The 14934-nt window shown below is 37.9% G+C and overlaps 1 protein-coding gene across 1 annotated transcript in view; it reads left to right on the top strand.

Moving 5' to 3' along the window:
- Nucleotides 1-12665, top strand: part of LOC139684715 (centrosomal P4.1-associated protein-like) — a 32561-nt gene extending 19896 nt beyond the window's left edge. The window contains 10 exon segments of the mRNA XM_071580920.1: nt 1305-1451; nt 6586-6741; nt 7559-7673; nt 8101-8207; nt 8439-8585; nt 9412-9510; nt 10349-10489; nt 11178-11262; nt 11621-11741; nt 12476-12665. Of these exon segments, the coding sequence (XP_071437021.1) occupies nt 1305-1451; nt 6586-6741; nt 7559-7673; nt 8101-8207; nt 8439-8585; nt 9412-9510; nt 10349-10489; nt 11178-11262; nt 11621-11741; nt 12476-12665 (1308 nt within the window).
- The last annotated feature ends 2269 nt before the right edge of the window (nt 12666-14934 follow it).

The following is a 14934-nucleotide window of genomic DNA, read 5'->3' on the forward strand; positions in this document are numbered from 1 at the left end:
CATTTCTGGCAAAAGATATAGTGGAACCTTTTATTAAACCTAATCAGTTCTTATTTTATGCTGTAAACTTTCTGGGAAGAAAACATTGTCAGTGGTCTGCATTTCAAAGGTGCAAGTTGAATTCTTGAATAGGAGTTACACTGGGGTGGAGCAGGAAGGACAGTCAGGGTGGAAAATATAGCTGTCTAGTGTAAATGTCTTTGCTGATCTCCTAAAATAAAAACAGCATAATCATAGGTTTACAGGGTGTCTTGTAATTTTTTTATTCAGAATCCCTCTTGTTTAGTATATTTGTAGGGTTGTTTGTTACTTTTTATGTAACTGAATCATTTTGTGCAAGGGAGTTAAAGGAAGTTAAAGTTACCCACTTCTTACAGAGGAGACAGCAAGTCTTGGTGAAATTAAATGGTTCAGACTAGAACTCAAGAGGCAGAAATTTGGTTTAAGTGAGTAATCAAATTTTCCTCTGTATTCAAGGGAGAAAAATGCATGCTTTGAGGGATCAATTTCATCCTATGTGTGTCAAAGCAATTAGAACAAATAATTATCTTCCAGATGGTACAGTCTGGTGAGATGAATCCAAGTTTTCCACATAACGGTTGAACCTAGAAGATAAAATCAAACTATTTACTTCTAGGCATTTAACTAATTTTCTAATTTAATTTCTAGTATTGAATCTTCAAAAGATGCTAAAACCACCAATTAACCTGTCTTTTGTTTATGGAGTGAAAAAGTTTTGGTCTGTCTTTTTATTTGATTTTAATGGACTTGTTAATAAGATTTTTCACCAAGCACTACTAAGTTCTATTCAAAATGTCATTTGAAGTTGTATTTAATTTTATTTTTAATTTTCCCAAACCTATTTGCTCATATGACTCATGATTTTGAAGTTCAGAAATAAAAAGATTAGTCACAGGTACAGAATGAAAGCATACAAAAATTACAATAAAAGCAAGGAGAAGTAAAAGCTGATTGACTTCTGTTGTAGGCCAAGTTCCTGTTTTACTTCTACTGCTTTGGGATATTTGGTGATGTAGAACTACTATTCAAACCACTGAATATTTCTGTTGTGTCAGAGTAACATTAAGATGCTGTATATTAAGATACTAGGATGTCATCTACAAAGATTTTTTCTGATACTGGGGAGTTTCGGTCCGTAATAGAACATGTGGAGTTTCATTAATTGTGTTTAAATATCATAGTTTTTCTTACTACAGAAAGCCAGATGGCTTTGAATGCTTTTTTTATTCTACTAGCTGACACTTGAACTTAAAATGATATATTTATAACTAATTCTCCACTAGGTTGCAGAAGCTATTCTGAGAGAGACAGCAACTTCATCCAAACATGAAGAAAGTTCATGGAGAGATAATCAGAAGAGCCACAGTGTCTCTCACGTGGGGCTGAAGACATGTTTGCAAAAACACTTCATTAGAGATGTGAACACTAAAGTATGTATTCCTATTGCTGGTAGTTGCTTTACCGCATTTTCATATATGTACGTAAAAGATTGTTCTTTGAAATCAAAATGTCTGCAAATGAAAGTGTGCATACACATGGTCACATTTCCTTGCAGTCGGCTTGTACTTTCATTCTACATAATTTTGCTTGTAGTTTTTCTTCTGATTTTTGCAGACTGGTTTTACAGGGAATCTCCATACCTTGCCTCAGCAAACCACAAATCTAGTATTTTACTATTCAAGGCTTTACTTGCCAGTACGTACTAGTGGCCTTCTTCCTGTTAAAGTCAGTGTGAAAATCACTTAGCTTTGTACAAGTTGTGGCAAGTTAACTCAGTATGTCAAATGAGATTCTTGTTCCTGGCTGGTATTTCCATGGCTGCTCCTTCATAACCAGATTACTATATTTCCTACACATCTCAATGTTTAGAATACAGATGTATAAATATCTCATCATGCTTTTCTTTCTCTTGGCTTTGTGTTTTCTGTTTCCTATGGGCACCTTGATTATTATAAGTCTCCTTTCTTACTTTTGCTCACATTTAGTTGAAATCTATGTTTTATTCAAGTGAACTGTCGCTCTGAAATTCCTCCTACTTACTGAAAATGATTCCATTGACTAAAGCAAAACTTAGATTGGCCAACATACCCTGCTCTCTGCCTGTCTAGGGACAGAAATAAAATGTAAAATATGTCAGATGAGAAGGGGTGCCACTGTTCCACTGGAGTGAGCATGACAGCATGTGTTTTGAAAGTCACTAGACAGTAACTTCAGTGAATTCTATATGGTGCCTTATATGAAGAGAGATAATGGTAAGAACAACTTTAAACAGAATATGCTCAAATAGCAGAATGTGTGAAACAAAATTCAAAGAGGGTAGACATATTATGTGCCTGCCTTCAAGACTGTGTTAAACAGAAGGTCAGAATCTGTGTCATAGAGATAGACCTGAACATGGTGACTCACTTGTGTTTGCTCTGTATTTGAGCTCTTTTGATAGCAGGTGGATGCTTTCCCTCAGAGATTCTCTGAATTTGGACAATTCTGAATTTTGGACAGAGGTAAAACAAACTATGACACTATTTCTGTCCAGGATTGAGAAACTGTACAGAGGAACACATAAAAGTGAATGGAAACACATCAAAGTGAATGGGATGACCTTGAGCCACAGAAGGGTGGTCAGGCATTGAAACAGGCTGAACAGGGAAGTGCTGGAATCACCATCCTTGGCAGTGTTCACAAAATGTGTGGATGTGGCACTTCAGAAAGTGGTTTAGTGGCAGACTTGACAGTGCTGGGTTATTGATTGGAATAAATAGTCTTAGAGCCTTTTCCAACCATTCTATGGTTCTAGGATTTAAAGAACAGATGAATGTATAACATACTTAAGTTAAAGCTAGCTTGGACTAGAGAGTTGCATCAGCTGTAACCAAAAAGGCAAAGTAACAATTGCTGTCTGATTATTTCTGTCCAAGCTAATAGAATTTGAGGGTATGTACCAAAATAATTGGGAAGTGAGTCTCAATAAGGATCAATACAGGGTAAAGATACAAACTATTTTAAGACATAAAGATTTTTGGAAGACATGATTTTATGAAGTAAAAAACCTCCTGATCCAAGAAATGTTCCACATCTCTGAAAAATATACATTCTGTTTGCCTGTACTATTTTTAAGGATGATTTCTTTTTATACTGTGACACAACCTGCCTGGTAAGAAACTGTCCACTTCAAGATGTGCTTTAGTGAGACAAGATAAATGTCCATTTTAACTGCACTTCATTAGCAATTCTTTTAGAATATGGCTTAAAAAGTTAAAAGATTGGCCAAAATTGTTAATATTTATTAATAATTAATAATATGAATCCTCTGCAAACAAGTAGATTTCTGAATGTTGCACATTAGCAAGAACAATTTGCTGGTTTCCTGCCCAATATGCAACTACAGTTAGATGTTAATTATTTATATGAGAAAATATCCATTCCTTTGCATGGCAGAGGTGGGAGTGGAGGTGGGAGGAGAGGAGGGAAATTCTGCTGAAAGCTGTATGAATAGCACTTCTCAATACTTTTGTTGAAAAGCTTTCAGACAAGGTCAAATATGTTCTCTTTCAATCTTCTTAGATGGATTTTTGTTGGAATTTCATATGGTATTTCACCTAAAAAGCAAGCTATATGCTGAACTGCCTATGTAAATTAGTGCTGTAGCCTTAAGAACTAATTAATGAAATCAGAAATGGCTGCTGCCGACTTTCTCAGCAGATGTGCATGGTCAGCCAATTAAGAGAGGTTTTGTAATGTAAATAGCATTATTAGCCAATAATCAGTGCCAAAGTGCCAAGCAGTCTCGGAAGAATACAGTTTTAAAAGTGTATATAAGTGTGTGTGCGTGCATATGAATAAAGTGGCCTGTTGCTGCTGACTCCTATGGAGTCATCTCTCAGGTCCAAAAACCCATCTCCCTCGGTTACAGATTTTCCGGTCTAATCTTACAAAGGATTTTGATGATCTTTGAGCATGTTATTTTATTGCCTATGAATGTTCTTGACAGCTTACTAACTCTGAATCAGGAAGGTTCTGTGAATGTGTAGACAGATTTTTATAACATTTTTCACTGGTTTATCCATGAGTACTTGTTTTTTCTCACCTTTTTGGTCTGTTAGGGGGGAATGTAAATTCTGCATGACACAAACTGATATTTGAAGGTTATGGTAGGTCCTTGTTTATGGGAATTGACAAGTGGGAGATTTCCTGGACAATTTGATGAGGAATTGTAGGTATTAACATATGTGAGGTAAAAGCTCATCAGAAAATCTTAAGCAGTGTTGCTAAACATGAGGATCCAGAAGAAATATTTTTAGTTTCTATTGTCTGGGTGGACACTGAGTAGCAATACTACTACACACCAAATCAATTCTTATGGGGTCAGAACCACCTTGTGGGGGATGTGTGTGTGCATGTGGAGGGGGAAGGGATGGACTGAACCTCACAGGGGTGGGATGGCATCATATTCCTGATGGCAGCCCCTGAAGCCCACATAGGGAAGCCCTGGAGCAGCTGCCAATCACAAACAAAGTGGGAAAACTTTTGGAACTTTCTGAAGATGCTGAGCCAGCTGGCTCAAAACTATCCAGGCAGAAAAAAAACCAGTTCATTTTTGCCTGATTCTACTGACTGAGCCAGGTCAATTTTCCTCTCTGGTTGCTGGTGCCTTATAAAGGAGGGACTGGAAACATGGCTGGGGACAGAAGAAGAGGAGTGGGACTTCAGTAATTTGAACTGAAATTAGTTTGATCTGCTGTGAAACTTCACCAATGGCTTTTCAAGTTCTTTTAAATAATTCCCTCGTTTCAGTCTTGAGATCTTGAGCAAAGAAATGGTGGATTAGGAGCTCTTTACTTCTATCAGTCTGCAATTTATGAGATTTTATCTCCTAATTAGAAAGAATCTTAAAGGTCCTTAGTACTATACCACTTGTCTCAAGCTGAAGTCTCAGGAGTATTTTGACAGTTTGCCCACTCACTTGCATTTGAAAATCTGATTGCAAATGGAGAACTCAGGCATATTTGGAGAATCTACTTGCAAAAAAATCTCAAAATGTAAAATATAAAAAATATACAATATACTATATATATAATATGTAAAATAATGGGATTCTTTTTAACAATGAATTTTATTAATTTATGTACCTTTTGGTAACCTTGTCTGAAAGAGCTAATCTCTTACCTATCTCCTGCTAGGAACCATTTTATGCTTGGAGGGAAAGAGTTAGCCTTTTAAAATCCTACAACTTTCTGGTGTTGCAATAGGATTTCTTTCTTGGCATCTTGCTTGTAACACACCCATTCAATTGTAATATAATTTATTGATATAAATAAGAGATCACCACCCACTTTAACAGTAGATCCCCTAAATTTCATTGATCACATGGAGAAACTTTTACAGATTTTGAACAATGACCATTGCTATCAGACAAGGAACAGTGCACTCTTCCCATTTGTGCTTTGCTTGTCACATTCAATAGCTCATGGACTTGAATAAATGAAGCTGATGGCAAATATATCCTTTACATGAAGAGCTTATATTCACCTTCTCAATCAGCCTCTCTTCAGAGTGTGAGACATTTCAAAATCAGAGTTATCAGGTATCATTTCCAACCTTTTTTTGTTGTTTCTCTCCTTCTTACCATCATGTGCACCATGTGCTCCTAGTTATTCACCTGCTCCATGCATTAGAGCTTCTTCCGCTATCAGTTCTGACAAACAGACTTATCGCTTGCCATTTCTGGGAGAACTTAGCAATGTGGGCTCTGAGGCTTTGTCTATGTCTTTGTCTCATATTGCCAGACATTTCTGCATTCAGTGCCTTCAATGTTTTGTCCAGGCAAGGGTACAGCCTCAGTTTTCCTGTCATACCGACATAAAGTTTTCTGTGCAACTGTAAACCCATGAGAGTCATCATGTAAATCCCATGTATATCATGGTGGTCATGCAGGAATATTTTGTTTCCTCTGTGCTCTGATCAAAGGTATCTATGAAAAATTGGGGAAATTATTCTGAGTATCTGTGATTTTTCCGGTCTAAATAACTGCTACACTTTTTTTAAAATGTTAGCATCTCTTTTGCCTTCTGTGGCTCTTAGGGTCCTGCAAGGCTTGTGTCAGCCTTGATTAATGGAGATGTATGAGATCAAAACGTAGAAAGGGTGAACATCTGGCAAGTTAAAAAGAACTTTCACACAGTATATTTTACTAGGCTCAGCTCAGTTATGATATCCCAGAGTAGAGTATATTTCCTGCAGCTGGCAGGGTGATTGAGTCCAACAGCAGCTCCTGACCTCACCACACACCTTGGATTACCCTTGATTTGCATCATTGTCAAAGCACAGAGAAATGTTAGAAACAAAACCAGACTCCAAGACAGAGTTATGTATAAAATGCGTGTCTGTGTGCATGTGTGTTTTTGTGTGTCTCTGTGGGTATGTCCACATACACAAATAAACATTTTCCTAAAGTTTTATCTTCTTAATGATACACCTGTTGTAGAAGGATTTTTAATGCTATTTGAAGGTATTTATATCTTAATACAACTTAATATAACTTAATACAAATGTATTCAAACTTTTTAGACAGTTGAGAACTATGTGCAAAGAGATGATCCTTTGAGGTCAGTGACAAAAGAATATCAAGAAAAGAAACCATCTAACTGCTTCACTAGCAGAAGCACACCAACTGGCAGGAGGACACTTCACCAGGGAAGACTGACACCTTTTGAACCAGAAAAAGTAAGTCACTAACAAGGTCTATTTAAAATGCCTTTATTTTCTTTTTATAGAATTGTTGAGAAGCTGTATCAGCATACTGATCACCACATGGCTGATGCTGGGTCTTTTTTCCCTGGAACTGAAGGGGGGTTTTGTCAGAAATGATCTTAGAGACTGTTCACACATTGAGCTATACAGACACCTGCAGGTCCGGTGGATGAATGCTTTGAAACCTGCCCCTCTCGCTTCAGAAAAAGTTCTGAGGTGATCATATGCACCAGGCATCAGGGTATTGCATGGGCCAGTGGCTCCCAGGGAGAACAGGGTCTTGCAGCATCAAGGCAGCCCATGGAGTCCAGCAGAGCAGTGCCTGTCCCACAGCCCCAGCCAAGGAGGAGGGCAGGTTGGGGATGGAAGCGAGGGTCAGACGAAAATCCCAATTGTCAAAGCCTATAGTGATGAGCCACGTCTGGGGTCATGACAGGAAGTCATCCTATGGGTCAGGGCTGGGATTTGGATCAATGAGGTTCATGGCCAGCTGCTGATGTGACTGTAATGCAATCCAATGTGAACCAAATGAAATGAAGGTTCCAAGAGAAGGTGAGGAGTGTGTGGGGGAGAGCAGTGAAGCAGGCATGGCCTTGTCTGAGGCTTCTTCCAGCTCTTTCATCCTCCTTTCTTTCTTCAAAACATTCTGAACCAAGCTTAGACACCTATATGGTACCCACACACAGACAGCTCAACTAGGAAGCAGAAGTGAACTCTGGCCGAGTCATTTACAGCTCCCACCTTACAGTGAAGCATGACTATAGGTCAGGGCATCTTTGTTTTTCTACAGGTTGTACATCGGCGCCCTTCTACTGGAAGAAGAACAGATGGTAGTAAATCACCTGGAGCTATCTCGTATCTGAGTGGCCATTTTAAGGAACCTAACTTATCTTCCTGTGTGAAAGGTAAGATACATGGAAAATTTGTGCCTGCTTGAAGTGTTCTGTAAATGACTTGAAGACACTGGTCCCCAACTCTTGACTCACAGAGAATGTTGTCACTAAAATATGCCTATTATTCTTAGGAGAATTATGAAATTTGTATTTTACAAGAGAGGGAGAACAGATTGTGCTGTCACCTGTTTGCTCACTGAGTTTGTTGTCCTGGCAATTCAGAAGGTGGCAGAATGGATTTGGATTGCGCTTCATTTTGGTCCAGGATAAAGCACTTTTGGAAAGATGGACAAGATGTTAGCAAATATTATCAGAGTAAGAAACAATGTGTTACCATACTCTGAGAGTTAGCATCACTAAAAAATCTGAGATAGGTATGGAAACCTGTGATTCAGGAATTTTCATATGATTTCAATGACCCCTTTAATTTTTCTTACAGGTACATCTTTGCCCATTTCAGATAGCTTAGAAGACATGTCCTTCTCACATAACCATAGCAATGACACTCACAGCTTTGCATCCTGCAATAACCATGAAGAAACAGAGGTATATGAGTCTGTGATCTTAGTGTTCATATACAGCATGGTAACCCATTCTGCTGAGAGCAATACTCTCCTGGATTTATTTTCTTGCCTCAACTCATGATATAAGTACAATCTTTAAAAAAATATTGCAGTGGCTTTCAAATAGACTAGATTTCTCTATCAACATATTCCTGCACAACTGTTGAACATTAATAGATTTATGTTGTTAGTTAACATTTTAATTTTGGCTGAGGAAGAAGAAACTCTTAAAAAGACAGAAAAATTTCTCAAACCTCAAAATAAAGTGGCTTTTGTGACCACAGAGAGGAGAAGTGATATAACCGCAGATGACAACAAAGTATCTACAAAGAGTTCTGCATTTCTGCATGCTGAAGCAAAGGTTTGAGCTACTTACGATTCTGGTTCTTACATGAACAGCAACTGCCTTCTTTCCATATGTGAACAGAAATAAAACACAGCAAGAAAGAGAAAATACTCTGTTACCACTTTCTATGCCATGCAGTGGGCACAACATTAGGGATATATCTGACAACTTTGAGCACAGTGTTCATAGTCGTCTGCTGAAGCATATCATTGCCCTGTGGGGAGCAATATTCCCCATTCCTTTGGATCCCATAATTCAAAATTCACCACACCTTCAAACTATAATTAACCTTATCTAGTAACTGCTTGGGATGCTATGTGCCAGATGTCAGTTAAGTTAAGGCCCTTCACACTGCCAGGCTGCAAAGAGCACCAACATTCAGAATAGCCCTGTTACATAGATAGCATTACCTAACAGATAAGGGCTGTGTAATCGGTTTTGCAAGAGTGACTCTAGCTTATATAGGTGCTTTTCTTCGTAAATCAGTAATTCAATATTCAGAGATAGTTCTGCTCTCTGTTCTTGTAAGTGTTTATTTTGTTCATTTTGTACAGTGCAGTTTTGCCAGAATGTGCTCCTGGCACCTCACTTTTGGACTACCTTTTTGCTACCTTTTGCTTTTCAGCCTGAAGATAACTTGAGTTAATGTGCAACATTTCTAGTTACAACTAAAATATAAAAATTCATTGCAAATGCAAGTTGATACCCCAAAGAAGGGCATCTTTTCTCTGTGTGTTTGTGACAGTAAATATGAGTTTTGCCCAGTTGATTAAAATAAATGAAAATATTTTAAAAATATTTCTGTTTATATAATACTGACTGTGATGTTTTCATAATGTAGCCTCCAAAATCAATATTATCTAGAAGGTCAATGTTACATCAAGAAAGCAGAATCAGTGAGGAAGAGGTGCAGGAAAAAATAGAGTATTGTGATGGAAAGGTGAGAGAAAATAGAACTTTTTTTATTTTTGGTTGAGAGTTATTCCCTTTTTGTGGATATTCTGATAAAATTGGAACCATATGGCAAAGCTATAGTGCATCTTCTGGTTATTTTCTTCTTTGGACATCAACTTAATTATATTATGGGATTTGATATATTCTGAACAGAACCAACTGCCATAGTAATATCAGGAAAACTGATTAACTGAAGGCTATGCTAGATATGAAGTCTTCTCTGACTAGTGTATTTCTTGTAGATGAAGACACTGATGGCATTATTGACTGATGTTGTTAAGAATTTTTCAGATCTCTGCTTGCAGCCAAAATTAACTCTATAGCACTGTATGTCTGTACAGGGTTACTTGGAAAAAAAGTTATTGTTAAGCTACCATGTCAGAAATCAGTGTTAATACATCAGGCTCAATCATTTTGGCTCACACAATCCAGAACCAGGGTCTCTCCAGTGACCTGTGTGGAAGATGTACAAACACACATGAAACTAGTCCAGACAATAATTCACTGAAATTGGTCAAGGAAAAACCTGATTGGCTTCCCTATTGCCCCAGGGCTATGCACCTTACCTTGCTTAAATGAAAAACAAGGTGGTGGGGTGAGAACCTGGGACACATGATAAAACTAAGTTCATCTTGTGATGAGAAAATTTCTTTTGGCCTCTTTTACACACAAACGAGGCAAAATAATGAATGTTCTGCAGAGATAACTTTTGAAATACAGAGGCATAGCATGACTTACTTCAAGCTCCAGTTTAACTGGAAGGCAGTGCAATCCTGCTCATTTCCTTTGACTTCATTTCAATAAGATGCTCTGTGTGTCTCAAGGTAGAAGAGGTGCTTACTGATGGACGCCGAATCCTCACTTTCTGCAATGGTACTAAAAAAGAGATCAGTGCTGATAAAAGGATGACAACAATTAGCTTTTCCAATGGAGATGTAAAGAAGATCATGCCAGATCAGAGAGTGGTGTGTAATTTTTTTTAATCGAAAATAAAATTATTAATCGATTTTCTAACAATGTTCTATCATTTATATCTTGATCTATCAATTCTGAGAGAAATTGATAAGGAAAAGTGTTGGTTTAACAACTCTGAAGAGTGAGGCTGCTTCATTTACAAGGGCAAAAGTGGAAAGGCATCAAGGCAACAGTCAAAGAAGGAACAAATGTGTAGTTGGCCAAGCAGGAGACCAAAGGCATGGGACAGGGGCAGGGGCAGCCACCTGAAGAAGGGACTGGCTCTTATACATTTGTTGAGGAGGTAATCCCCTTGGCAAAATATAAATATAAATAGTTAATAATAATGTGAGCTCGAGTGGAAATAAACAAGACCTTGGTCACAGTGGGACTATTTTAAATTAATTGTTCATGGATAAGAGCCAAAGAAAAGAGGTGGGAAGATGACTTTCGTGTATGCACAGTCCTCCTGTATGTTACACAGATGTATGCTATGTCACCTAGACACAACCTTGAGGAAGAGGGTGAATGAGAGGAAGCAACAACAAAGTGAACATAGCTACTTTTATGGATGGTAGATGCAGAAAATGACCTGGAAATTACTTTCTTAAGATGGCTTACTTTTAAGCACACTGTTATGTTTGAATCTGCTTATGCAAATATTGTGAACATGCTGCTAACACTTCAGTGTTCTTCCAGATTTATTATTATGCAGATGCACAGACAACCCACACTGCTTATCCAGATGGCCTGGAGGTGCTGCAGTTTCCTAATAATCAGATAGGTATGCAAGAGCTAATAAATGTGAACTTTTTGTACAGATTTATTTCTATTATGAAAGAGTGGTCTGAATTCTGACTCCAGCAGATTATTTTCTTGCCATTCACATTGTCTGTGCATTTCATTTCCAGTATATTCCATCATTTCACTGCTCAGTTTCCTCCTACAAAGCAAATATAATGGAATGCAAATGTATCTTTGCTAATTTTGATTATCTGATTATGTGATTCTTTAATTTTTTTAGTAGTATTGAGCATATAATTTCCATCCTCACTGCAATGTCCTGAAAAAATGTCACCTAGCTCTGTGTAAAGAAACAAGAAAGAACAGTAGACAGACTTTTTATATCTTCTTTTCCATAGAAAAACATTATCCTGATGGCACACAAGAAATTGTGTTCCCAGATCACACAGTGAAACGCCTCTATAGTGATGGACTGAAGGAAACTTTTTTCCCAGATGGCACAGTAGTAAAAGTAGAAAAGTAAGTCTTATATAAATGACAGGAACCAGGCACTGGACACAAGTACAATGATACTGACATTTAGAACTGTGGCTGGATTTTGCATAGCTCTGAAGTTCCCAGATGAAGGGGGAAAAGATTTTTAAGATAATAAGGGTTTGCTGCAATGTGGCACTAAAAATTTTTCATTTCCTCCTTGAGTGATAAGTTACCATTCATCACTGGCAAAGTGACTGTGAAACATTTCTCATTTAGTTCCCTGTAACTTGGTCAGAGTTGCTAGGAGATCATCAGTTGTCAGTGTTAACAAAATGGGTACTAAAGGGCTCAGAATGAGGGCTCCTGAACTGTATTCCTGTCCATTTGGCTCCTTTCTAATCCTGGGCAAGGCATTTTACATATTGTCTCTCTATTCTTCCAAGCAAAACAAAACACAACAAACGGGAATCTCTTACTTGTGTCTCTTATGGGCTCAGAAAGGATCCTGTTGTAAAACAGATTTTCTGCCTGCAAAATGCCTTGAGATCCCTGCATGAAATAATGTAGAACAAAGATCCCACTATCTACTGGCTATTACAGTGTGTATTGAAATTTTTTTTGTGAAATCACATCTCTGATGCTATCCCATGTAAATTCTGAGGGTTTCCACTTGACATTGTTTTCCACTTTCATTGAGTCACATTAGACAGCTCAGTGAGACAGGTTAATAACAGACGCTGCCTTCTCATCACTTCATTCATTTCTACTTCTTTCAGGAATGGAGATAAAATAGTGGTGTTCAGTAATGGCCAGAAGGAGATTCACACTGCACAGTTCAAGAGGCGAGAGTACCCAGATGGCACCGTAAAAACTGTGTACTGCAATGGCAGACAGGAAACCAAGTACTCCACTGGACGAGTTCAAATCAAGGATGAGGAGGGTAATCTCATCCTAGATAAGAAGTGATTCCTACCCACAAGGGGCTGCACTGTACATACGTACATCAACACGTTTTCTTGGTAGGTCAGTAGTGTTAGGAAGATTTAACTTGTGAAAATGAATGGATGGATCCATCGGGCTGAAAATGACTTTGGCTCTGAGACTGGTGCTTAGATTGGAATAATCTTACTTGAATCTAATGTCTCTTGAGTGAGACTTGAAGGAGATGAAGTCTCTTTGTGTATGTAACATTAAAATAAATGCCCACAGTGCTTCTCATTAAAGTGTTTGTTTCGTAGTACCAATCACAATTTTCCTTGTTTTTCTCCTATTTAGTTGTGAGCCTCTATTAAGGACCATGGCATAAAAGCCCCAAATATACAGTTCTGTGCTGTCTTATACTGACTAGAACAAATCTACATGTGGTTTTTTCCCCCTAAGTTAATCATCACAAAAAATGTGGAAGTGATTAATATTTTGTTTGGATTCTTTGGAGCAGAATTTGCCAGCATGTATCAGCATTTGTCATGAGCTGTACATTTGACCAAAACCTGAGGAGTTGAGTGAACAGTCACAGCTCTGAATGTCCCTTCCAACCAAAGTTATTCAATAATTCTATGGTCATAATCTAAGAACTCTGCCTCATGCATTTCAAGATAAATGTAATGTTTATTTTATCCTAGTCATTATTTTGGATCAAAGAGTCCTTTCTTCTTCCTCCAGCTGTCTTTCCTCAGGCCTCCCTTGTGTTTCTTTGTCTGTGAAATAACCTTTCCCACTACTGTCTTTCTTCTTCCAGTAGCACAAAACTATTTCTGGTCAGTGAATCTCTCCATCTGTAAGGTTCTCTGGATGGCACTTGATGCTTAGGGGGATTAATAATTTATCAGATGCTGCTTTCAGCTGTCTTCCCCTCAGACTGCCTATCCGAGAATCATAGAATGGTTTGGGTTGGAAGGGACCTTAAAGATCAGCTAGTTCTAACTCCCCTGCTGTGGGCAGGGGCACCTCCCACTTGCCCAGATTGATCAATGCCCCATCCAACCTGGCACTGAACACTTTCAGGAAAGTGAATTTTTCCAAATTACTGAAACATTTCTCTTATAGAGCTCAGCTCATTAGCTGCCCATTGACTGAGATGTCCAATTATCTCCTTATGCCTTCCAAATTCCTGTAACAAATACACTTTCATAGCATGTTCCTTTAGCCTTTTCTCACATCTAAGTGCAAAATAATTGCAACATTATGGAATTGGTCTTTCTTCTCTTTAATTTACAGGCACTCAGACTATTAACAAATTGCAGAGCATCTTTCAAAGAAAGAGCAAGAAGCATTGCTGACATTAATCATACACATACTTCAGTTTATCGATTTAATTATGATGCTGTGAACATTCATGCAGTTTGATATCAAGTGGTGTAATGATATAATTGCATTGTTTTCTGTTTATTGCTGCTTAACACTCCTGCTTTTCACTGCTGAAATAGCTAGCATATTTTATTTGTTTTGCAAAAGGAAACTCAAATTAAAATAAATACAAGATATCATTCTTTTCCATGTGTTTCACTAAGAATTTCAGTTTATGCTTCCTTATGCTTACCAAAACAAATGTATGTTGATTTTTTTTCTCAATTAAGCATCATAAAAAAGTGATTGTGGATAATGTTTTCAGTTTTGCTTGGAAATTAGATACAATAGCAATGTTTTATAAAGGACCATTGTTCTTATTCCCAAGAATTCCTTCAACAAAAAGTCCCTGTTCCCTGGTTAAAGTGCTCACATTCTTTTTGGTTTTGTAGTAATTCAGAAAACGGGCTTTGTTTGCAGCTTTTAGTCTTAAATCACTGTTTATTATTCAATAACCTGTGCGTCACAGCTTCACAGAATTCTGTGAATATGTGATCCCTTCTAATTATAAATCAAATAATGAACAATTTTGTTACTGTGCTGCTTGCTCCTTTCTTCACTCTACTTGCAGGAGGCATTTTCATTGTGGAATAGTTTGGCCTATGGTCCTGCAGATGTGTAGCACATACGGAATATGTGCAAGCCAGTCTCTAGAACTGTGCATGCAGCAATGCATGTGTGCAAACACCTTGTTGTCGTATGCATTCGCTGTGCTGATATGGACATTCACCTTTCTGGCACCAGCTTTCAGGGAGGATGTAATGGTACATAAGAACGGGCCTGGGTTTTCCTTCTGGTGAATAAAACAGCAAACCTTCCATTGGTGGAAACAAGGATGAGACTACTGAAGTTTCACAGCACTTTTGTCAACCCACATCCAACTATCACT

This window comes from Pithys albifrons, chromosome 2 (assembly GCF_047495875.1).
Source record: "Pithys albifrons albifrons isolate INPA30051 chromosome 2, PitAlb_v1, whole genome shotgun sequence".
In the NCBI taxonomy this organism is placed as follows: domain Eukaryota; kingdom Metazoa; phylum Chordata; class Aves; order Passeriformes; family Thamnophilidae; genus Pithys; species Pithys albifrons.